Below are 27,093 nucleotides of genomic sequence, written 5' to 3'. Positions count from 1 at the left end.
CCGAGTGATGACTTAGACTGATTATATGAGAATGCTTCGTCTCAGGTTTTCCAGCAAAAAGCTGTAGGCAACTCAGTCTGTGTTGTTGCTAAGCAACAGTGACATCCCTTCAAACACATACCCAGTAGACATTGAAGTTGATTTTGAAGGTGCAGCATAGGGTTTTGTTAGAAAGCAGGAGGGGGGGGGGGAAATAGTCCAAAGCACAGGGATTATAAAGAGAAAAGATGAGCACACAAGTCTTTGAACATGGATGAGGTGCCAATCTCCATGTATGAATGGCTGTTTCTGCATTCATGAAAACCTTATTAAAAATGTTTGGGTTGGTTAAAACTACTGATCTGAGATTAATTCATAATTGGGACATTGCCTATTTGGAAACTATGTAACAAGCCTGTTAGTTATTAATCATGAAAATATGTTTCTTTTCTTTCTTTCTTTCTTTCTTTCTTTCTTTCTTTCTTTCTTTCTTTCTTTCCTTCTTTCTCTCTCCCTCCCTCCTTTCTTTCTCTTTCTTTCTTTCTTTCCTTCTTTCTCTCTTCCTCCTTTCTTTCTTTCTTTCTTTCTTTCTATCTTTCTTTCTTTCCTTCTTTCTCTCTCCTTCCTTTCTTTCTCTTTCTCTTTCTTTCTTCCCTTCTTTCTCTCTCCCTCCTTTCTTTCTCTCTCTCTCTTTCTTTCCTTCTTTCTCTCTCCCTCCCTTCTTTCTCTCTCTCTCTTTCTTTCCTTCTTTCTCTCTCCCTCCTTTCTTTTCTTTCTTTTCTTCCTTCCTTCCTTCCTTCTTTCTTTCTTTCTATCTTTTTCTTTTCTGAAAACGAGGCTAACCATCTTGCAAAACAATGCAAAACATAAACAGTTTTAAATGCAGGATTTAAAGAATGAGAAGCTATACTGCAATGAAGCAGACATTGGACCACTAATCTGACACTGATGACACTGATTGGGTTCAGGCTCAGAGGATTAGCATAGCTTTCAGCTCTACCTGGGGATGCCAGAAAAGAGTTAATGCTTTGTTAATGGCTTTGTATTAATCTTCCCAGCACTGAGAAAATGTTCAAGGCGACAGGCATTTCAGCACAATTCAAAGATGGCGGCAGTATCACATGACACAGTGTGGAAGCTCCCCCCCCCTCCGCACTTTGGATTCAGTTAAAAAAAAAAGAATCTACATGGCACATTGGTTCCATGAAGCTATGTCTGGATTTTATGGCTTCAATCAATGTTTTTTTCACTTGAATGTGTCACAGTATGATGCTGCATCTTCTCCTCAAGTACTACACAGTGATTGGCAGAAAATGTGTCCTAAGCTGTGGAGAGACTCAGATGCAGAAAGAGGAGAGTTTGCTCTTTTGCTGAGGGGCAAAGTGGTGGAAGTTACTCACGGGCCAGAAAGTTCAACAGCATCAAAACACAAAGGCCAGGAAACCTTTTGGCTTTAAGTGAGAGGGTCTTTCTTCTTTAGAACAAGCTGTAATTGACATTTTCTGAAATACAAATGGACAATGGAGGTGTACTCATGTAAGAGACACCAAGTAAAGCAGAACAGCATGTGAACAACTGCAGCCCAATAGTCAACCCAGATGAGATCTGTGCAGAATTTTTTATACATTGAATGGAATGCACTTTCTTAAACCCCAATACTGTGCTTAGTTTAAATTTACAAAACAGCTGCTGCAAACAGTTCATAATTTATATCAGAAGTGGGGAAGTGTTGGCCTACGAGGTTTTGTGTCTTTGTACCTGGCCTCCACTGTATCTTGGCATTGCCCATCACTGGCTGCAAACAGCCTCCCCTACCATGCCACTGACAGGTTTTACTACAATTATAGTAGCTGAAATATTACCTTCCCTTCCCTGTGCATGGCAAGATCATCAAGAATTCTCATGCCATCATTTGAATACGAAGAAATTTCCCTTTCCAATGAGATGTTTTCACTCCAATTCCATTTAGATAATATTTTCTACTCCCTTTTCAGCTAAAAATATTCCTGGAGTGCAGATTTACAATGCAAAAAAGTGCCAAAAGAAAAGGCAATAAAAGGGAAGACCTAAAGGAAACGCCAAGTTTCATTTCTTAGTTGCAAAGTTTGGCTCCAGTAATACCACAGGTTATAATATTGAGAAAAGGGCTGATTCTCCTTTATTTCTGCTAGTGTTTGTAAAGACAGCTGGTGACTGGAACAGGAAAGAAAACTCAGCTGGAGTTGAAGCTGGTAACTTCAAACAGAAGCCCTCCCTTAATGGCATATGAATTTTCCATTTGGGAAATAAAGAATAGTGGTGGGCAGCTAGATGGGTGTTTAATGGAGCGTGTTTGTGAGAAAGAACATACAAATCAAAACATAAATACATCCCATTTAAGTTGCCCTTCCGATATTCAAATAGCCTTCAAATCTTTTTCTCCCTTGTTCATCGAGGAATTAGAACAGCTTTGTAGGAGGGGATAGACCAGGCCAGGCCAGGCCAAGCCGAGCCGAGTCTAGGGGGGTTCTTTGACAGAACCATTTGATTTCTCAGCGTGGCAGGCTTTCATCTTTAATCAAAATACTGGCAGTTGCTAACCAAAACAACTAAATAAATGAAGAGGCAAACAGGACATTGCGTATCATGGTGGCTCAGGGCATGCTGCCACTTGGCAAGCTCTATGTTTTCAGGAGTAGCTTCTGCTGTGCACGACTCCCTTGAGATGCTCTGTTAATAACTTGGCTTTCCAATCGAAAAGGCCTGCCGGGAACCTGTCAGTGCTGCCTGGTACAGGATATGTGTGTCATACCACATATGGGTTTTAGATTCCTCTTACATTTTGTTTGATTGATGCGTGTGGGGCTTTGTCTTCCTCAACAACAATCATTTCAGCCTTTTTAAAAAAAATACAGAGTGATTTCCCAAAGCAATTTAGAAGGCTAAAATGAGATCAAAGAAGATCTGATTTTTCTGATCTTGGATAACCTGAGCATCTTTATGTATCTCCATGCAAACAATCTACCAAAAAAAAAAGTTTTGTTATTGTCTGATGGTCTTGACTATTTTTTTTATTAATCTTTGTTTGCATTAAAATAGGAGTTTTAAAAACACAGGTATCAGAACACATATGCAATAAGGCTGTGGTATCAAGGAAGAATATTGAAGCTAAAATTAAAACATTAAAAGCGAACATATGTTTGAAAGGTAATGGTAATTTTGTGATGCTTCATTCGATGCCTGGGATAGTCATTTCCTTTCTCTCCTTATCATTGGTTGTACATTCATGAAATATCATAGAATGAGAGGATTGTACATAAGTTGGCGACCTTAACTATGTAAAAACATCACTGCCCCTTTTCAGTGAAAAGTAAGGAAGTGGGATTTAGGGGGAGACAAATTTAAAAGTTACTTCATCTCAGAAATTTGTTAGCTGAAGGTCCAATATCTATAGTAAGTTTCCATGTTATGTCAACATATTATATTCTGTTTTGAGTAAGATCTAAATCTTGATTCTTTTAAAATGGATGCAAAAGTTAATTCAATCACTACAGTTCCAAAAGAAATACTTGTTCACATTAGTTTACAGTTGAATAAGACCATATTAGTAACACAATAGAGGTTTACATTTGTCTAAGAAATGATTATAAATCTGATTGGCTTTAACTGTATGAATTTTAGTAAGCCTTTCACCAGGGCCAATGAATGAAATTCTTTTGCAAATGCTGACAGGTTTAAAAATTATTTGTTGGCCTTTCAGCTAAAGATGAGGCCCATTTTGTTTCTTTCCTCTCCCAGAAACAGCGTCAGTCTGCCTTAAGATTGTGTCTGCAACACAATCATTTTCTGCAGAAATTGCAAACAGCTGTTTGTCTTCCTTCCTGAAAACACGCCCACACTGCTTCCTGATTTTTTCCACTGCTCTTTTAAGGCGGACACTGGCCACTTCTGCACAATGCAAGATGCACGAGTGAGTACAGATGAATGCAACTGGATGTGAAGTCACAAGTACGATTTTCCGCAATCGACAGATTTGAGCACATGAGTATTGATATTAATGTGTTACAGGAAAAGATAATATACAGTACTGTATAATTCTGTCTTATCTTAGGTGGGTTAAACAACAACAACAAAAATGGAAGTAGACCAAATAACCTTTGGATTTATTTGTGAGCTAGGGCTGAAATCTTCCATCTCAGGTGATTGGAAAAATGAAATAGTGTGCAATTGGTACAACCTTCTATTTACAAAACAAATGTTATAAGCCTTGTGCTATTACATATTCATAGTATAGAGTAAATAAATCTTTAAAAACATAAGTTTACATAAGTGCACCAGAGTGCCTACTGTCCCGTCCTATTGTCTCTCCTATATCTCCTATATCTTCTCTTCTATACCTACCGTATATCTTTTTCTGCTATCTCTCATAGTTATATATCACTCCTTTATTTTCTCCTCTATTCCCCCTTTAATACATTCTACCTGATTATATCCTCTATAAACCTCATTATGTATTATTGTGTATTTGACAATACAAACAAACAAACAAATAAATAAATTAGAGGTCAACAGGTGTGTTATGGCCCGCCTAGCTAGCAGCCTGTGCAGCTAGGGCCTTTGGAACTTCCAGCACCTCTTGGCAGCGATGGGAAAGGAGGGGCTACTCCTTTCTTGAATGCAAGAGCACGTAGGGCTGCCAAGAGACAAGAAGGTTTACTCCTTGAGAGTAGAGCTGCAGGTTAACTGGCCATGCCCTTAGATTATTTAAGTCCTAACCGCACTGAGCCTAGTGCAGGGAACAATGTCACTCCTGAATCTTGAATTGGGTGTTTCCAGTTTGCATCCCAGCCCAAATCTTGTTTCTTGCAATATCGTTCCTAAATCTTGCCTTTTGTGTTTCCAGTTTGCATTCCAGCTCGGATCTTGTTTCTTGAATTTTCTAGTTTTGGGATTTTTGCCAAGTACAGTAAGACTTGCCAATTATCTCTTGGACTTTGGTCAACATACATTTGGGGCTTGATTGTGGCCATAAGCTGAGGACTATCTGTATGTGAATTTGAGAACTACACAGTGTAATGAATTCTCCATGTCCTTATTATAGCTATAAGACTGGCGGTGAAATAGTAGAAAGATAAATGAATGGCTCCACTTACTCATCTATTGAAGAACATGATTACAGTTGTTACCTTATGAGTGGATTTGCCATGAATGCAGACTTTGCATTATAAATATAAGGAAATATGGGATTCATTTACACCACCTAGAGTTGATTAAAAAACAGTCATGAGATCAACAGATCAATAGGAAATGAATTTTTATTTTAAAATTGTATTGTGCCTCTGTGTGTTTGGATATCCAAACTTGAATACCTTGCTAGTTTGTTGTCAAAATGTCTCAATCTGGACAGGATTTTCTTAAGCCAGTTTACAGTCAAAATGGCATGTACGCAGGATAAAAGCAGCTTATACGTGAAATGAGGATATGCTCCAAAAATTGCTGTACTGAATATAGTCTAAGCAAGCAAACAAAATGGTGCAATGACAGAGAGTAAGAGAAGATGAAAAGCTACCAAACAGCATTGGATAAAAGAGAAAGAAAAACAGCTGAACCGGATGCTTCTAACTATATTTCTTACACGCTCGCAAGGGCGAGCAGTGCAGCAGTGTGAGTGGCAGGGGAGCACAAGGTGAGTGGCGGAGGGAGCGCGGGCCGCAGCAGAGCAAGTGGCGGTGGGAACAAGGGCAAATGGCGTGACAGGGCGAGCGGCAGGGGAGCAGGGGCGAGAGACTGTTACTTACTGGTTTCTGGGCCTTTTTGCATGCACGGAAGCAGAAAATCCCCGGAAATCGTGTACGCGCATGTCATCGTGTGCGATTCGGATGCTCTGCACTCCCGGATCATTCCGGTAACGCCAAAAATGGTAGCCTGCCACTGGACAAGACTATCAGTGTAGGAATGTTCTGTCTTAGGCAGCAGCATAGTCTGGGTACCAGCCTTTTTATAGGAAAAATACAAGGTTGATAGGGGTTGTAAAATAAAAATTACCTTCGCACATTGAAGAAATTAATAGGAACATTGTGTGTGCAAAAATACAGCAATATCTCTTCTATCTTTGGTTCATGGCTGTAGAGAATTATGGAGATGATTTTGAAGAAGATATGGTAGGTGGCAACCCTTAGCAAAACATGACCTTATGTGAAAGTATGTGAAAAAACTCAAGACTGCCCTTTCTTGATTCACTTAAAAAAGCTGGGAAAGAGAACTGTCGGGCTTTTAAACTATGTGCAAAACATACATAATGTAAAGATAACTTACAGTATATTGATGAAGGGTTTTTTTTCTTGTGGTGTTTGTTTCCTGAAAATGGACTATTTCAAAGAGCTGAACATGGCTGAGATAGTTTGTCTTACAAACTATTTTTTCTATGGCTAACTAAAGGTAGTCCTTGACTTACAACACTTCATTTAGTGATGGTTCAGAGTTACAAAATGTGACTTATGACTATTTTTCATACAACCATTTTAGTATCCACATGGTCACATGATCAAAATTCGAGGCTTGGCAACTGGCCCATATTTATGAGGATTGCAATATCCTGGGATCATGTGATAACCTTTTGTGACCTTCTGACAAGCAAAGTCAATGGGGAAGCCAGATTCACTTAACAACCATGTCACTAGTTTAACAAATGCAATGGTTCAGTTAACACAAGCAAGAAAGGTTGTGAAATAGGGCAAAACTCATTTAACAAATACAGTGGTACCTCTACCTACGAACGCCTCTACTTACGAAATTTTCTAGATAAGAACCGGGTGTTCAATTTTTTTTTTTGCCTCTTCTCAAGAACCATTTTCCACTTACAAACCCGAGCCTCCAAAACTGTAACCGGAAAAGACAGGGAGAAGCCACAGTGAGGCCTCCCTAGGAATCTCCTGGAAGGAAACAGGGCCAGAAAAGGCAGGGAGAAGCCTCTGTGGGGCCTGTCTAAGAATCTCCTGGGAGGAATCAGGGTCGGAAAAGGCGGGGAGAAGCCTCTGTGGGGCCTGTCTAAGAATCTCCTGGGAGGAATCAGGGTCGGAAAAGGCGGGGAGAAGCCTCTGTGGGGCCTGTCTAAGAATCTCCTGGGAGGAATCAGGGTCGGAAAAGGTGGGGAGAAGCCTCTGTGGGGCCTCTCTAGGAATCTCCTGGGAAGAAACAGGGCCTCCACACTCCCTGTGGTTTCCCCAATTGCACACATTATTTGCTTTCACATTGATTCCTATGTGAAAAATTGCTTCTTCTTACGAACCTTTCTACTTAAGAGCCTGGTTATGGAACAAATTAATTTTGTAAGTAGAGGTACCACTGTATCTCATTTTAGCAACATAAATTTCGGGCTGAATTGTGGCTTTAAATCAAGAACTATCTGTATTTATGTTATACAGTCTGTGTGTATACTATTCAGCTAATAGAGATCTTTAGTATTTTCCATGCAATCGCTCTCACGTTAAATAATTACATATAACTTACCGGTATATATGATAAGAACACATCTTATACATTCTTTATAGTTAAGCATTTCCCATTTTTATGCACTATACAGATAGTGATTGCATTGCATTGTTTCTATGTAGATATTATAACTGTAACTTTGTTGCTTTTATCCTTACAATTTATATTGACTGGTTCCTAATATGATTTGATTGCTTATTTTTACCTGGACTATCATTAAGTGTTGCACCTTATGATTCTTGACGAATGTATCTTTTCTTTTATGTACACTGAGAGCATATGCACCAAGAAAAATTGCTTCTGGGTGGCCAATAAAATTCAATTCTATTCTATTCTATTCTATGCTATTCTATTCATTATTTTGCATGTCTTTTTATGGAATTTGAGGGGTCCTAAAATAACATTTCAACATTTGTTTTTGAATTCATAATACTAATAATAGCATTGGACTTCTGTCTAGCCCTTTCCATAGGAAGCAGAATTAATTATAGTCCTTACTTGGGCCTCTAAATCACACACCCACTCCCAACATAAAATCTAACAATCAAATCTCAAAATAGCATCTGACAACTGGAGGATGATAAATATTCCAAAGATAGCTGCTATGCTATAATATAGCAGTATCAATAAAGTTAGGCTGTCTCTTGTTTCATTCATTTCAAATGTCACCTTCTGGCATCTAACCCCTGTCCACTATTGCACCATTGCAAAATAAGATGTGCTTCTTGGATTTCTTGTTAAAACACACACACACACACACACACACAAATATGTATCATTACTATTTGTTATTTTTGTCTCTACGATTGTGCCCTTGTTCTGAGAAGAATGAAAAACTTAACTTGGCATAACTCATTCATTTCAATTTATTGTAGAATGAACATTACATAGTACAAATACATCATGCTGCCATGTTTAGAGTTGGACAACATTATGCAGAGTAGAGAAAAGAAGTACCAAATAGCAAGCTAAAGAAATAAAATGCACAAGATTAGAAAAATAAAAGGAAACATAGTTAAAGTTACTCTACACTAACAGCATTCATTATACCTCTCCATATCTTTTTATCCCTGTAAACCATCTAAACTTCTATGATATTCTATTAGACAGTTATCTTTTGTTGTTTGCAAAACAGCTTACTGCACCCTCTTTTTTGCAGGATCTCACCATCTAACAAGGATGTCCTCTTCCTTCCTTTCCTTGACCCATTCATTCTTTTTTCATATACATATATCTTGCAATCTACTTTCATTCTTTTTCTCTACATGACCAAACTTCAAAATACTTCTTTCATATCGACTACTGATTCTGTATTCAGTTAATAATCACCTTTATCTTGACTGTGTTGTTCATTATTTTTATTTAAATCCATTTATATGGCTGTCAATCTCACAATTAAACGATACTAATTGATTACAATTGCTATTGTTATGTAATTAGTTGTTGGTTCTAACAGAGAATTAAAACTCAAACATAAGCAAACAATACTAATGCACTTATATAGTGGCAGCTGAAGAAAACAACAGTCACTATAAATGAACATCTTTGAGTTTAATTAATCTCTCAACCAATATAAATTAGTCTTCTCTCCTGGCCATGTATGCTGATCTAGAAAGAATTCTGTTTGCTTATAGGAAAAATGGGGGATTAATAAAATTGTTGTATTTCAGTTTGGGGACCTGCCAACAGGAAACACCATAAACTGGGCTTTTACCACGTCGGTCATGATACGTGATTTTATTATTTCTTTTTCCTAATCTCTAAGGAGAGGTCAGAAGTGGAGTTGGAACAAATAACTTGCAAAACAAAAGCATGAAAAGTGGCTGCAAATTGGGTTAATACAGGCATAATATCATTTTCAGATTTTATTCATAGATCACTCAAATGGAATTCTACTAGAAGGGAAAAGACAGCTTGATCTCAAGCATCACCATTTTATACATATAGCATCTGTTCGGCACTTGCTTTTATCTTCTAGCACAACCATCAACTTTATAGAGAATGGGGGAGGGGTGCTGCTTTTAAAAGTCTACCTGATGTAGTTTGTGGAGCATTTGGAGACAACCTTTCTTGTTCAGTTTTTTTTTTCTCTTGGGCTGCAAAATTGTGTAAGAGATCTTCAGATTCCAAAGGATGGGTTAGCTAGTGAAATAAACCATATTGCAACCGAACCCGAACCAGTATTGCAACTCAGAAACACAAGTTTAACTGCTTTTGCTGAGTTTAACATAGGTTTATTGCTTTCGCTGAGATGATTATGAAGCAGGTTTGTCAACTATTCAGCAATAAACTCAGCAACAAAACACAGATTCTAAATCTAGAATCTGTGTGTTCCAGCCTCATGGAATGAATAATAAATTCATGGAATGCAGTTTTCTTATCTTCGAAATGGGAAAGGAAAAGAAGATCACCACATATCCCCACTTGGAAAAATAAAGTTGCCAGTTGCATTCAGTTTCTCAGGTTTTTGAATACAGTATGCATATAGGTACAGTACTTATATAAGTATACGGACGTAAGCCCATACCTGAACCATCATGTATATTCACATGCATGTTATTCCAATTATATACTATAAACCGTATATTGTTGTATGCACTTTCCTTAACATATACAGTGGCTCCTAGTGAGTTACCACGCCTGAGAAGAAACTTAAACCTGGATTCCACCTCTCCTAGTCCAACACCTTAACCATTATTTTGATTAAGACTTTGAAGACACGATGCAGAAGAACTTTGTTTGTTATAATACAGTACTGGAACATCTGACATAAATTTCACACTATGAAATTATCTATTGGATTCCTCTAAACTTAAAACTTTGGGATTCTTGGACTACATGTATCTGATCATGTCCTATTATTGTTTACCTCATCTCTGATCCCCTTGGCTTGCTGAGTTTTGGACTAAGTTCAGAGTTTTGCACTGAACTTAGTCCAAATACACCATTTCTTGTCAAACCTGATGATTTTCAGCCTGGAACCAGGCAAGGGTGGTGCAAATTGAGTGACATTTTGTCATCAGACTATTTTTGCTCTGTTCTTGTAAAGCAAATTGGATCACAGTTCTATTAAAATATAAAAGTACAGTATATTAGGAGTAATGTTATTACGTCCATTTGCAATCATTGTGGGCTGTTCTGTGTTTACACTGTTTATCACTTTTTTTTCTCTCCCAGATTTTGCAACTGACTCCTCCATAGCCTGGACAGATGTTCATAATATTACAAAATCAGCATTTTGGGATGGAGAAGGGTTTGTTAGAATCCCACAGAGCAGCTGAGGATGGAATTTCATTGTTACATCTGTTTCCACTCAGAGGTTTTGCCCAAGATGTTAATATAATATACTGTTTATTTGCATTGTTAAGACAGTGTGTGGGGTGTAGAACCAGATCTTTTATTTATCATTGAAGAGCTTTGAACTTCTGAGAACTCTCAATATTTTGTGAAACAGTAGTTAAAAGGAGAGCAGGTCATTATTGTCCCAGAAACTATTTTTTTTCAGTTAAACTAACATGGAAATATGAGATAAATAGTTAACTCCCTCATATGGCTATGCTCAGAGTTTGACAATCAAGTTGGTGATGACAACCCATAGTCTTAATAAGGCAAATTCTTTTTGAGGGCTTTTAGAAAATTAAGACTTTTTCCACCTGATTTGTATTAGTGGACTGCTCTGTTCAACAATGAATGAACTGTTGCTTTGCAGGTACAAACCAATGAAACTTAAAAGCTAAAAAAAAAATTATAAGAAATGCAATTGCTAGGGAAGATGTGGCAGATTCAAATAGTTCTGAACAAATTTTGGGTTGTCCATTAAGAGAAAGTCAGGAATTCAGAGCTGTGAGGGTCTTGGGTTTCTAGAGCCTTCAGCAAAGTGCCCTCTGGCGGCTGTTTCCTCCATTACTTGGTTATCTTAGTTGGCTAAAGAAAAAAGTACTGTAATACAATTGACTGAATCCATTACATGGTTATCTGATAGCTGGAAGAATTGATAGCCTTAAGTTTTCCCCATCATGCTCTGGAGTGGCAATTGCATGAAAGACATTATGAAATTAAAACTATGGTTCACTGACTTAGACAGCAGGGAAGTGCCAAAAGTGATCATTCCAGCAACTCTCAATAGGCTTAGCCATCTTGTAGACCAGTTGCCTTTCTACCAAGCAAGGAATCCATCACCCTGAAGCTTATCAAATCATTCAACCTGCTTCCTTCCTCCGGTATAATTTTCATCACTGCTAACTCAAATCATAGGCATGGGAGGTTTCCCACAGCAGTTAAATGTGCATTGCCACATCATGGTTACTCAAACTGATAGGGATCACAGTAGATATGAACGACTCATTAAACTTTATGGGGATATTTTTCATCTGCTTGTACTTGCATGTCCTCTGGTCTCAACTGACTCCCATGTGAGGATTATTTTTTAAATTCATTCTTGCATGCCAGTCTGTGTAGCATGATATTCCTTGAACTCAAGGAGGAGAATTAAACAGTAAGCTCCATCACAGCCCCATTATTTTTCCATTTCCAAATTGTTTCCAATGGACTTGAAATACAGTCTTCAATTTCCTACCACATCCTCATTTACAAACCCCTAACCTGCTTAGGTGGGTCCAGAGTTCACAACAAGCACTTTAATCCAATCATTGCTTTGCCCAAGCTAGTGGAAAGCAGAACTTTAAAACTGTCAGCCAATCAGCACTCAGTCTTTTTGCTTCAAACTTGCCATTGTAATTCCCAGATTGATTCCAGTTCACAGGGAGCTTGTCATATTCCACAACTTAACAATTCCTCTCTTATATTTCACAAGAAGAGGAGCACACTAAAATACACTGCTCAAAAAAAATAAAGGGAACACTTAAAAACGAATATAACTTCAAGTAAATCAAACTTCTGTTAAATCAAATTGTCCACTTAGGAAGCAACACTGATTGACAGTCAATTTCACATGCTGTTGTGCAAATGGAATAGTTGTGCAAATGAAATATTCAATGACAATATTTCATCCATTCAGATCTAGGATGTGTTATTTGAGTGTTCCCTTTATTTTATTGAGCAGTATATTAAAAAAAAAAAATCAATCCAGTCTTGCTTTATTTTAGGAAGCTCTATAAAGCTATACATATCCAAGTTACAATACCATTAATTTAACTAAACAAGCCTCAATCAGGCCCAATTCCATTTGAAAATTCAAGAGGGTATAAATTTGCAGTTCAAAATTTACGATGTTATTCGAGCTAAATTTAAGATTCATTTTTTAAAAATCAGTAAATGGAGTAATTGGGAAAGCATCAACCCATCTTTAACAGTGCATGGATTTTTTTTCCCTTCAGAAGGGGGTGAAAATAGCAGGGAAGGCAGATTAGAGTAGACATTAAATCTTTCAAGTTTCAGCTGATTTACCTTTAGAGGTTTCACTGCAATAAATAACTGAAATATTACTCCACATCTCTTTTAAGGCAGACATAGGATGGATGAGGAATGGATAGCACAACAGCCTTTAAATTGTACAGCAAAGAGCTTAGATGTAGCCATAGAAAATGATTTTTCACTATACAAACAGTGAAAAGTTATTAAATGTTCATTGGTTTTCCTAAGTTGCCAAACTCAACATGGCACCAAGGACTGCCCATTGATTTTTATTTTTTATTTTTATCAAGCTGTGAAATGTACAGTTTTCCTCGCTCTGATCATTGAGCTTTGTGGTTGGCAATGGTTGCCTCCTAAGAAGGTTGCAGTTATCGTCGGTTTTGGTGGGGGCTGGTGGGGTGCCCGGCTGGGCAAGACACATTAGCAAAGATTTGCTTCATTAAAGCAGGATTCAGCTGTGTCAGGATTCAAAGGGAGGCAGGCTGGAAACAGTGAAATACAACTGCATAAAGTGGCACAGAAAAAGTAGCATTTGTACTCTGCTGCTCATTCTACCTAAAACAGTAAAGGCTTGCCTTGTCTCCATCCACTCATTGATGTGAGGCTTACATCTGCTCCGGTTACCTAGAATTTGAGGTTTGAGTCACATGTGCACACTCTGTGGGTCAATCTTGAGCCATATTCAGAGTGCTGAGAACTTAGCTGAGTTGCCAGTTGTGTTAGTGGGATTAGCACAGAAGTGTCACATGCCATTAGCACAAGAGGGAGTAAATTTAGGGCTTGTGACTGGCCATATAAAAGAGCTGAGTTAGGTTGAGTGCTTAATGTAGTGACAAAAACTCAGGAGCCATTCATCTATGTCAATTGCACCGATCAACATCCCTGGCACTGTATGCAGGCGCGCACACATGCACACACACATACATTCATACATACATACATATGTGTGTAACTTATTTTTGCTGATAATTAAAAGGTATGTGTGTGTGTGTGTATATATATATATATATATATATATATATATATATGTATGTATGTATGTATGTATATATGTATCTGTATAGATATATACACACATACATATACATACACACACAATATATTCTTTATTAAAAATAAAAAAGCAAAACACAGCAAAACAAAGCTGCAAGCCTTTGTTATATATATCTACGAGTATATCTATGCACCATTCTCTCTCTCTCTCTCTCTCTCTCTCTCTCTCCCTCCCTCTCTCTCTCTGAATCTTTTTTCATTATTTAATAAAATTCAGTGGTGCATCATTTTACCATTTTTTCAGTTTACCCTTACCTTCCACACAGCCAAAATTATAATAAAAATTATGAAATGCAATACTATTAGCCTTTAAAAAAAAACACGCAGAGAAGCTGGAAGCTTGGAAGGAGTAGAAATAGTAATTAACAGAAAAAGTTTCTGTCTAATTTTGAATCCAGCAACCCTTGATTCACAAGGCAAGAGTTATAGCCAATATGTTATTACAGGATTTATGATAAAAGTTGTTCTATTGGAATACTGTATATTGGACAATTGGAATGTTTTTTATTGATCAAGTGTGATTGGATACACAAGGAATTTGTCTCTAGCACAAAAGCTTTCATCATACATACAAACAACAAAGTGGTAAGTTACAGATTATAAATTATAAGATACAATGATAAATCATAAGATACAAAAAAGCGATAAATCATAAGATATGGTAGAGACAATGGCAGGGGTGTCAAACTGGTGGCCCATGGGCCAGATGTGTCATATGCAACCCACCCCAGCTCCACGAATGGGAAAAACATAACAAAATATCACGTGATGGCAACATGATACTGCAAATTTGACACCTGTGGACAATGACAAGCCTTAATTCAGTTGAAGCAGTGTTTCTTTCTCTGATAAGTACCCAATCAACTGGTTGACTTAGCCCATAACAAACTGATATTCCTGTCTGAAATAGACAGGTGCATTCAAAGGTGCATAACATAGAAGAAAAGTAGAAAAATAAGATTATTTTCATAGTGGGGGGGGGGATTAATAGAAGATGGTAGTTGCTGGGCTATTCTGGCAGTGGGGCAAATAGTTAATATGAGAAAGCCTGAAGTCTTTCCTATACCAATCTCTGTTTAAGTGGTTAGACATATGATGTGGGTGTAAAAATTTTTTGAAGTGGAAGTGAATTTCTTATTCTGTATTTGTGTTTCACTTTTTTATCTCAAATATAAGGTTTACATGGAAAAGTACAAGCTTCCAATGCATAAAATCTAATAAATAATAAAAATCTATGAAGTTCTGTTCTGAATGGAACAGAAAGCTAGAATAACAGGTACTGCAGGATATGTACGTGCCTCGGTATTTTTGCTGGAATGGCTGATAAAACCAAGTTAGCATATCAGTCTACAGTCATGCTGTGCTAACAAAATTAATCTAGTCTTTTCAATTAACCCAACTTTTCAGTTTGCATAATATATCAAATATAAGTTAATAAGCTGGTCTCACATCAAGACCATTTCAGATGAAAACTAATAAAGCTTCTTCATCACATATAAATACAGCTAATAGGCATTTGCTAATTCAATTAATCTTGTGTGACTATATTCTATATAATACAATATCTGATTTGTGTATCAAGTTGGACTGATTTGGGTTGGTTGGTTGGTTGGTTGGTTGGTTTTTGATAACAGCAAACAAAGACTATGCCAGTTGTTGCATCTGAATTGCAGGTCTTTAATATAAAATGGAGTCTCCAGCTTGAATTAGTAAATAATCCTTGAACATACAAGCTTTAGGAATGTAGTCAAGTGTCTAAATCATTGCTGCCTCACCCATTGCCTACTATGAATTCAATTTCACATATTTGTCTTAGTTCTGTTTTACATGCCAAGTCATGATTAAGCAGGATGCCAGTTTCTTGATGACTGTGCATGACTGCTATCTCACCAAGTTTGAAGGATCTTGAATGCTTTAACTCCAAGCACCATTAGTCAACCATAATCAAATGAGAAGGTGGTGGATTAAGACAGACATTCAGATGGAAACACATCTGCCACATAACCCTTCTGGGTATTTGCATTTTCCAAGACAACAGACATCAGAATAAATGAGAGCCCTGGAGACAAATTTGAAGGGAGAAGATGAGTTGACCTTGAGGGTAGATGCCCCCAAGTCTATGCACAAGCAACAGCATGGGAGTGCAAAGTGCACATCAGAACATTTAACAAGCAAATGATGAAAGCACAATTGCTTGTCTTTCAAAGCGGGATTTGACACTTCAATTGTTGACAAAAGATGCTAGAAAAAACCCTAAGCAACCTTCACATCCTCATTGCTATTCAGCAAGCAATATCTATGGCTGTATCTAATCATGGATGTCTAGTCAAAACGGTTATTAATTCATTGAAACAGATGGTTGAATACCAAGAAGGTGGCTACTTGCAGAGGAAAACAGCCAAAGCTGTTTGCTCAGTACCTAATGCACTTCTGAAACAAGACCTAACAAGAGCACGTGTGGTTTATTGGCTTTGGGCCAATTGTTATTTCTCAAACCAGCCTAATGACAGGGTTCCTATTAAGATAAAACAGAAAGCAGTAAGGATTGTTCAGAGCCCTTTGGATGTAATAGGAAAGAACTGCATCATAAATAAAATAATAATTAATAATAATAATAATAATAATAATAATAATAATAATAATTTATTAGATTTGTATGCCGCCCCTCTCCGAAGACTCGGGGCGGCTCACAACAATAATAAAACAATGTTACAGTGGAACAAATCTAATATTAAAAGAGAAAAAGACATATAAAACCCTATCATTTACAACCAAACAAGTCATACATACCAAACATAAAGTTTAAAAGCCTGGGGAAGGTGTCTCAGTTCTCCTATGCCTATGTATAGGTGGGTCTTGAGTAGCTTACGAAAGACAAGGAGGGTGGGGGCAGTTCTAATCTCCGGGGGGAATTGATTCCAGAGGGCCGGGGCTGCCACAGAGAAGGCTCTTCCCCTGGGGCCCTCCAAACGACATTGTTTAGTTGACAGGACCTGGAGGAGGCCAACTCTGTGGGCACTTATCGGTTGCTGGGATTCGTGCGGTAGCAGGCGGTTCTGGAGGTACTCTGGTCTAGTGCCATGTAGGGCTTTAAAGGTCATAACCAACTTTGAATTGTGACTGGAAACTGATCGGCAACCAGTGCAGGCCACGGAGTGTTGTAGAAATGTGGGCGAATCTGGGAAGCTCCACGATGGCTCTCGCAGTCACATTCTGCACGATCTGAAGTTTCTGAACACTTTTCAAAGGTAGCCCCATGTAGAGAGCGTTGCAGTAATCGAACCTCGAGGTAATGAGGGCATGAGCGACTGTGAGCAATGACTCCTTGTCCAAATAGGGCTGCAACTGGTGCACCAGGCGAACCTGGGCAAACGCCCTCCTCGCCACAGCCAAAAGATGGTGTTCCAATGTTAGCTGTGGATCGAGGAGGATGCCCAAGTTGCGAACCCTCTCTGGGGGGGGGGGTTTGTCAATAATTCCCCCCCCTCAGGGTAATGGAAGGACAGATGGAATTGTCCTTGGGAGGCAAAACCCACAGCCACTCCGTCTTGTCTGGGTTGAGTTTGAGCTTGTTGACACCCATCCAGACCCCAACAGCCTCCAGGAGTGTCAGAGATGCTTTACATGTGAATATGAATTATTTGATTATTGTGCTCTTTACAAACAAGTATTTACAATAAGAACACATGGATTTAAAAAATGAAAAACTGCTCCAGATTACTTATATTAATTTTACAATTTAAGATTTAATTGTCTGCATGAACATCTGAGGTAAGCTTTACCTACATGACAAAGCTATTGTGAGTATTCAAAGACGCTCTTTGAAATTCAAGGTACACAGGATTCATAGTGAACAAGAGGTTTCTGAAGGAGCAGAGATAACAATCCTTTCTGTGAGAAAATGTTCTCAATTCTTACAAAAATATGATAGAATGGGATTTTGAAATTCGAAAGGGAGTCAGAAGGATCTAATGATTACAATTCAAGAGAAGAAAGTTTAATTTAACTTAATAAATCAGAAAAATACTTTAATGTTGCATGTGTTTAAGGATATTTGTGAACAATGGACTCAGAAATTAAATTTAAGACTGTCTGCCATTACAGATATATTATCTTTTAAGAAATGTTATGGAAATGTTATGGAAGAGAAACTGGTATTACTGGACAAAAATGAGACTAGTTTTAAAGGGGATTTTAAAATGACAGGTTATAAGAATGATGTGGAAAAAGATGCTACAGTAGATATTTGAGTGAAACCAGCCAATGTCTTAATAATTAAAAGGATATACAAATTAAAAACAAGGAAGTTTTTAAATGACAGGTTATAAAAATGATATAGAAAAAGATACTGCACTGGAAATATAAACAAAACTTTGCAAAACCTTAATAATTAAAAGGGATATTCAAATAACAAAACAAAATAATACCTTGGTAACTTTCCCATATTGGATGTGTAAGACAAAATTTTGTAAGGATTTTGTGATAAGAGACAAAAAAAACAATGAAATGAAGACAAGTTCTTGGATGTTATTTTAATGGATTAAATGCCAAGTTTGTTAAAAATAAAAGGAAGAAAAATAAAATTGGTTTATTTAATCAAGATTACAATAGATGTGTTATCGCTAGATACTCTTAATGGTATTTTGTAGACTAAGACTGAACAATGATGCTTTAAAGATTTGTTTATAGATAAGAGATGAGATATGGGAAGAAAATATCATTTGTTATGTTTTAACAGAAGATGATAAATTAATAACATTGTTTAACTTGTAATAAAGGAAGAAGTGACTCATGTCGAAGCATGGAACTCATTACCTGACTCAGTAGTGTCAACCCCTAACCCCCCAAAATTTTCCCTTAGACTATCTACAATTGACCTCTCCAGGTTCCTTAGAGGTCAGTAAGGGGCGTGCATAAGTGTACCAGTGTGCCTTCCGTCCCCTGTCCAATTGTATCTCCTTATCTCATTTATCTTTTCTTCCTTTCAAATTTGTTCACCTATACTTTTATATCTTTTCTTCTATTCATTTCTTTAGTTATATTACTACATATCTATTCTCTTCAATGTGTATTATGTATTGGACTAACTGACTGACTAACTAACTAACTAACTAACTAAATAAATAAATAAATAAATAAATAAATAAATTTCATATACTTCTTTGCTTTTGATTCACTATATTTTTTCCTTTTTATCTTTCTATTTATTTTTCTATTATTTTGTATTTTTTTAGTTTGTATTAATTTTTTTTTTGTTGAAAATATACTTTATTTATTTACAAATATAATTAAAAACAAAGAAAGGGATTGGGGGGAAGGGGGACAGAACGAAGGGTTGGGGGTGGGGTAGAGTAGGAGGGGGAGGGAGTATTCAAAAACAAAACATTTATGATAAAATTGTGATACATGTGAGTTGTAATACACAGGTGTCTTAAAGGTAATGTAATAACTCTTACTTTCCTAATCTTAATATTTATATATGTTTATAACTCAAATGTCGTATTTCTTAGTATATATAGGCATTAAAGTTCTAGCGGTGAAAAAGAGGAGGAAAGGAAAGAAAGAAAAAAAAAGGAAAGGGAGAGAAAGAAGAATCTGCATTTAGTGCAGACGTTTTTATGGATGACTTTTGTTTAGTTGTAGTGTGGGGAGTATATAGGTGATATAATGGGTGTATATAAAGATTAGTTATTCTAAAGGTAGTTAATACGTTTATAGTGTGTATTGGGTTAGTTAGAAGACAGATAAAAAGAGATTTAATATATTTTCTTGTTGCAAATTTAATTAGTTTTTGGTGCTTCTTTTCTAATTTATTTTAATATTAATTTGAGTGTTGAAGGTACTTTTGGGTGTGATAGAGTATGAATTTTACAATAAAAGTTTTTTGTATTTTTTCTGAGAAACCCATTTATGCCAATTTTCCCATACTTCGTAGTATTCTGAATCTTTTTTGTTTTGTGCTTCCATTGCTATTTTAGACATTTCGGCACATTCATTAATTTTCGTAATTATTGTAAAGAAAGAGGGTACTTGATCAGATTTCCAAAGGGAGGCATATGATATTCTGGCTGCAGTTATAATTTGTAGTATAAGATATCTTTGTGTCTTGGTAAGGTTTTGTCTAAATATACCTAAAAGATAAAGCTCGGGTTTGAGTGGTAATTTGATTGACATGACTTGGTCGATTAGGGATTGAATTGTTGTCCAATACTTTTGTGCAGTTGGGCATGTCCACCATGTGTGGTAGTAAGTTCCAGGTTTGGTCTTGCACCTCCAGCAGATTGGTGAGAAGTTGGGAAACATTTTGGATATTCTTGCTGGGGGCAGATGCCAACGATAAAACATTTTAATTTGGTTCTCCTTGTAAGACATTGCCGTTGTCATTTTATAATTTGATGTCCATGTTTTCTCCCACTCAATTAGGTTAATCGTATATCCAAAATTCTGAGCCCAAGCTATCATACAACATTTCACTTGCTCTTCGGGATTTTCTTGGATTAGTAAGTAGTTGTACAATTTTGAGATCATTTTTGTAGAGGGGCCGAAAAGGATCGTGTCTATTACATTATTATTTTGAAATCCAAATTGTTTTTTGTGTTGTTCGTATTTTAATTTAATTTGTAAATATGTTAACCAGTCTATATTAATTCCTTGATTGTTCAGTTGTTGTTTAGGGATAAGAGCATCTGATTCGTCGAGTAGTTGTTGATATCTCAGAATTTTAGAGTGCGAGAAAAGATTGGGAAAGATTAGTATTTCATTGGGGGATATCCATTTTGGTATTGAGGTGTAATAATTTTTTTTAATAGTAAACCAGATTGTTATTAGTGTTTTGCGTAGGTAATGATTTTTGAAGTATTTAGGTATTTTGTGGTAGTCTGCTGTCAAGAAAGTATGCCACCCAGCAAGAAGATCGAATCCTTCCAAAGTTAGAAGTCTTGTATTTTGGAGCGTAATCCAATTTTTAATCATGGTTAAAATGGTAGCTTGATAATACATATAAAAATCTGGAAGTCCAAGTCCACCCCTGGATCTAAGGTCTTGAAGGTTTTTCAATTTTATTCTGGCCTTCTTCTTGGTCCAAATAAACTTCTTTACTTGTTTGTGAAGAGTATTGAAAAAAGTTTTATTCAAATTTATTGGAGCAACTTGAAATAGATAAAGAAACCTTGGAAGAATGTTTGATTTTATGGCAGCTATTTTCCCCATAATAGATAGATTTAATTTTGACCATCTGTTAAGATCTTGTTGTATTTCTTTAATTAATCGTTCGTAATTGTCCTTTTTGATCGTAGCATAATTCGAAATCATCCAAATTCCTAAGTATTTAATTTTTTTTGTGGTCTTTATTTTAATTAATTCTTCCAAGGTAAGTATCTCTTTTGGTATCATATTTTTTGTCAAAATTTGAGTTTTATTTTTATTAATTTGCAGGCCAGATATTTCACCAAATTTGTAAATTTCGTCAAATAGAATGGGTGCTGTTCGAATTGGATCTTGTAGGATGAATACAATGTCATCCGCAAAGGCCTGCAATTTGTAATGTTCTTTTTTAATCATAATACCGTGAATTTGTGAGTTGTTTCTTATAGTTTTAAGAAAGGTCTCGATGGCCAGAATAAAAATAAGTGGGGACAGAGGACATCCTTGACGTACACCCTTAGTTATAGTAATTGTATTGGTAATATCATTGTTAAAGAGAATTTTGACCGATTGGGTAGAATAAATAGTTTTGATTAGATTGAAAAATTTGGAGCCGAAATTCATGTATTTAATTTGATTTATAAGGTAGTGCCATTGAAGACTGTCAAAAGCTTTTTTGAGATCCATAAATACTAATGCAGCTGTTTTGTCATAGTTTTTGTCATAGTATTCCAAGGCATTTAGTATGGTTCTTGTGTTTGTGGAAATGTTTCTTCCCGGAAGGAATCCGTTTTGGTCAGAGTGGATAATTAGAGGTCAGTAAGGGGTGTGCATAAGTGTACCAGTGTGCCTTCCGTCCCCTGTCCAATTGTATCTCCTTATCTCATTTATCTTTTCTTCCTTTCAAATTTGTTCACCTATACTCTTATATCTTTTCTTCTATTCATTTCTTTAGTTATATTACTACATATCTATTCTCTTCAATGTGTATTATGTATTGGACTAACTGACTGACTAACTAACTAACTAACTAACTTCTTTGCTTTTGATTCACTATATTTTTTCCTTTTTATCTTTCTATTTATTTTTCTATTATTTTGTATTTTTTTAGTTTGTATTAATTTTTATTTTTTAATTGAAATATTTAATACAATTTAAAAAGTTTAAGATATAAAGAGATTAATAATAAGTGGCAGAGGATAAAGTCAGATAGACAAAGAGTCCAGTAAAGGTGCAGTGACATAACATTCCCAAATTGGCACTTGTCCAAAAAGGTTAAAAGTAGTTAAGAGAATCAAGGAACAAATATAGTAAAGGTCTCATTCTGACCTGGTATGCAATAGCAATAGCATTTAGACTTATATATATATATCACTTCAAAGAGCTTTACAGACTTCTTGTCCCCCAACAATCTGGATTCTCATTTTTTGGACCTCAGAAGGATGGACGGCTCAGTCAGCCAAGAGCCGGTCAAAATCGAACTGCTGAACTGTTGGCAATCAAGAGTCAGCAGTAGCAGAGCCTGCATTACTGTGTTCTAACTACTGTGCCCTTACGGCTCAATATTTGTGGATATGCTCAACATTTATGATGGATCATAAAGGGCATTAAATACATTTGAGAAATTGTGTGCATGTCAAAATGCTGAAAATTCCAAGGAGACAAATCAGCTTCTGACCATTCTGTGACTCAAGTCTGTACCTTAAAATTTCAGCCTCCATCTCAGCCTCCATTTCTCTCCCCGACATCCCTTTTACATTTGCTCTAATTGTGTCTGGTAGACATGGAAGAGGAAATGTCATAAATACAGAATGCTAAAGGATAGATAACATTAAGACTGAGATTTATACTGATCTAGTGAGACGGAAAGTAGCAAGGATCACTTGAAGGCAAAATGTAAGGAAATAAATCAGCCCTCTTCTCCTATTGTGGTTTTGCAGTACTAGCTGCAAAGTCTACTATATTTTTTTAAAATCAAGCAATCAGATATAATGAGTCAAGAAATAGTTTCTTAAAGACCCGGGTTTAAGTTATATCTTTGCCACGGCCACAATTCTTACTCTTGGCAATTTATTTCTGCCTTATTTCTTATCAGCAAAATGGGCATATTAACACCCATCTCCAAGTTTCTATACAAGAATACCTGGCCGGTGCTTCACTCCCTGGCCCGTTTTGCAGCAGGGCCAGGGAGACATGACCTCTGGCGTAGCCGCCATCTTGGGGGCCGAGATCTCGCGAGATTTCACGAGATCTCGGCCATTTCCTGGTCATCGGCCATGGTCGATGACGTCGTCGGGGGCGGAGCCTGCCAGCCCTATAAAAAGGGCTGTGCAGGCTTGGGGCCTCCTTTTCGCCCCACGACGACAGAGCGAACACCCACCCGCCCTCCCTATCTTTCAGTGTGCCACTGTGGGTCGCCCTTAAGAGGCCGAATAGGAATTTTTGGCTGTCTTGGTATTTTCTGCGACCGTTTTTTCGCCTATTCCACACTGTGGCGACGGACATGCAGTTAGGGGGTGCTTCGCACCCAGCTTAGGCTAATTGGCTTACCTTTGGTCATTTGGATAGGCAGGTTAGGGGCAGAAAACTGTGTGGTGTTTAGCAACTGCGTGTTCTCTATTGGGCATCTTTGGGGATGATTGACAGGTTCTCTCCAAAGGCTTGTGGTGGCTAGCCAGCCTGAGCAATTGGGGGGAACCTGTCTTTGGGTCCCGCCCAATTCTTTCCCCTTGCAGGGGTTAGACGGCGAGACCTCCCACATGCAGGTGCATGGCAGAGACCCAGGTGAGGGCGGGGCCCTTCACCTGGGTCAGCATGGAGCTACGCCCATAAGTTGCCCCGGAAGTTTTTCTGACGTCATTTTCCACCCCGGAAGCAATTGTTTGACCCTGCGGGTCCTTGTTTAGGGTTATATTTAAATCTATGCTAATTTGATGAATAAATTATGCAAATTTAATTAATAAAAATGACCTATTTTAAATCCAGCTCTTTGTGTCCGTGTCGTTACTCCGCATCTGCTGCAATAATACAATCAGGACTGTTCAACGTTGCACATAAACTATGTTGTGCTCATTGTAAATTGTAACTTTGTTTGTTTGTTTGTTTGTTTGTTTGTTTGCCTTTGTTGAATAGCATTTCTCACATGAACTACATTTTGGAAGGACATGGGAATCCCCCAAAAAGGGGATAAAATGCTTTTTGCAATAATGTTCCAGAAACATACTCTAAAAAAATCAGTACCCTAATATGCATACCAATGCTTCCTCAAAATGGTATCTGATCAGTGCTTTTCTGAACTTCAATGGTTTCCTGTAAAATTTACTTCAGATGTTATTATGATGATAATGGTACCTGGATTGTATTATTGAAATTCTGAATTGAACTCAAGGAAAGAGTATAGCCAGGAATCCATAACAAACCTAAAGGGAATCCAGAAATCAGACATTTGGGACTAAATTACCGATCCTAGATTACAATATTTAAACATCGCACACTTTGTGACAGAGAGAATGCATCATAATAAAGAAAACCCTAGAATGCTAATGGAATGACTATAACTTATATTAGCAAACATCTTATGATATAAATGTGTTCAGGTACCTTTGGGGAAAAAAACTGGAAAGAATGAGGTAAAATGATGTAAAAGCTCATTAGATACAATATCCAGAGATGAGTCAGAAAACCAATCGATAGAATTCTAATGTGTTATGCAGTAAGTGGGCTCTCTTGCAACATAAATAGGAACTTAACAGTAATGTAACGTTATGGAATCAATGCTTGTAGTTATGATTGTAAGTTCATCACTCAGAAACCAAATGCATATCTTTTCCTTTATGATCTACATCAGGGCTGTTAAATTCCCAGCACGTGGGCCGGATATGTCGTGTGCTGGCCACGCCCACACCCGGTTTAGCGAAAGGGGGAAGTCCTGATATGTCAGGTGACACCGCCATGAGTTTGACACCCCTTATCTACATACTGTACTCACTTTTATATAATTTTTTAAAAAACATGATCTTGGTCTCTAAGTGAAATTTACATGTGTATTTTTCATTTAAATAGTACAACTATGTAAAGCTGAAATTCTAAATTGGAATTGAGATGTATCTTTACTATTTTGTCCCATCTAAATTGAGGTAAATGGGAAATTTCACAGAACCAGCCTGAATAATTGTCACTGAACTAGTGAAAATAAAGTGTCTGATGTACTGCTGTATCTACAGCTTTCTATTCAGCAAATGCTACTGAAACTACTGATAATAAGTACTGGACAAGATATAGCCCCAAACATTTTAATGATTTATCTCCAATGATTTCAGTCTTTCCACGGATCGTCTGCATGCTGAAGAAAAATACATGCAGGTAGTTCTTGAGTTATAATCATAATGGAATACACAATATGTACAGTATACGCTTTAGGTGGTAAGGAGTTTTCTCTACTTCAGTTCATATACTTGAAATCTTTGCTAATTCCTAAAGGATGCTTGCAATTTGGAGCATGCTACAAAAGCCTGCCTACCATATTTCCCCAAAAATAAGACACTGTTTTATATTAATTTTTGCTCCAAAAGTTGTGCTACGTCTTATTTTCGGGGGGGGGGGGGGGGCTTATATTTTTCAAATAAGACAAATTCACAGGCAGAAAATCTGACACCCCCAAAGAAAGTGTACCGTACGGTACACTGATTACGGTACGGTACCTGTCACTATGGCACCCACACACACAAACGACGGGACTCATATGGTACAACAGTATACTTCCGCTATTGCAGCTTCCGGCCACCAGAGGAACTACAGTCTACGCACTGTAGTGGAGACTGTAATGGCGGTGAGACAGCAGCAGACTGTGTCTGCTGTACTGGACGGTACAAAGTGATGGAAGGGGCCAGCAGGGGATGCCACATTATTATGGTACCGCTATGAACAGCTTTGAATGGTACCGTATGTTTTTCCACCGTACCGTATGTAAACTTGACTACGCCTTATTTTCGGGGGGTGCCTTATATTAGAAAATTCTGCAAAACCTCTGACATGCCTTACTTTCGGGGTACGTCTTATTTTCGGGGAAACAGGGTATGATCAACCTGTTCTCTGAAGAGCACTTTTCCTCGAATGGTTGCAACTTCATGCATATTTGATTGCATTACGAGTAGTCCTCGATTTATGACCACAATTGGGCCTACAATTTCTAGTGCCACGTGAAATCTTTGTTACATGAGTTTTGCCATGTTTTATGACAGTTTTGCCACAGCTGTTAAGTAAATCGCTGCAGTTGTTAAGTTAGTGATGGTGGTTAAGTGAAGCTGGCTTCCCCATTGACTTTGCTTTGTAGGAAAGCTGCCATGTTCCCAAGACATTGGACCTGTCATAAATATTAGTTGCCAAGCCTCTGAATTTTGATCATATGACCATGTGATGCAATGGTCATAAGTGTGAAAAAAGTCCCTTTTTCAGTTCTGTTGTAACTTTAAATGGTTACTAAATGAATTGTTGTAAGTCAAGGACTACCTATGTTGATGTTTTCCTGTAAACTACAGAGAAGGCTATAATTTTTGTAGATTGAAAATGATGTCATATGGAGCCTATTGAGTACTGAGTGCATTATTTTACAATCACAGGCAACAGGTAAAAGATACCTTCGTCTTTCATTCCACCTTATTTACAAATGCTTCTCAGTTGTATGTTACTTCATTATTGGCAATGGGGGAATCCACATTTCCCACTGCATCTGAGAACAGCAGGCAGCTTTGCCAATCTTAATTCAGTTGTGGCACAAACCCCCCTTGTGGTGTCCTGATTTGCGCGTCATATTAAGCCATGCTCTATTTATTAATTGGTTGTTGTGCAGCCAGAGGCTTTGGAACCTCCAGCAACTCTTGGCAGTGCTGAGAAAGAGGGGATACTCCTTTCCTGGATGCAAGAGCAGGAGGAACTGCCAAGAGGCAGGAAGTTTTACTCCAGAGGAGGTCTCCTCAGGAGTAAATCTGCTAATTGGCCACACCCCTAGTGTATTAATAACAATTGAGGGAGTTGGAAAGCTGCAGGAATCAATTAGTTCCAAACTGGGATCTCTGT

General features: G+C 37.4%; 1 protein-coding gene across 3 annotated transcripts in view; it reads right to left on the bottom strand.

The window, feature by feature from the left end:
- ABLIM3 (actin binding LIM protein family member 3) overlaps positions 1-27,093 on the bottom strand; it is a 219,987-nt gene that overhangs the window by 138,636 nt on the left and 54,258 nt on the right. For 2 of the 3 annotated variants that reach the window (XM_070739429.1, XM_070739427.1), the window contains exon 1: positions 1,380-1,440. The exons of the other annotated variant lie outside the window; for it this stretch is intronic. In XM_070739429.1, coding sequence (XP_070595530.1) covers positions 1,380-1,401 — 22 coding nt within the window. In that variant the 5' untranslated portion in view covers positions 1,402-1,440. Of the gene's footprint in view, positions 1-1,379; positions 1,441-27,093 lie in introns of those variants that run through there. 3 annotated transcript variants of the gene reach the window in all.

This window comes from Erythrolamprus reginae, chromosome 2 (genome assembly GCF_031021105.1).
Source record: "Erythrolamprus reginae isolate rEryReg1 chromosome 2, rEryReg1.hap1, whole genome shotgun sequence".
In the NCBI taxonomy this organism is placed as follows: Eukaryota; Metazoa; Chordata; class Lepidosauria; order Squamata; family Dipsadidae; genus Erythrolamprus; species Erythrolamprus reginae.
Note: the sequence above shows the minus strand (reverse complement) of the source record. Positions and strands in the feature narration are given on the sequence as shown.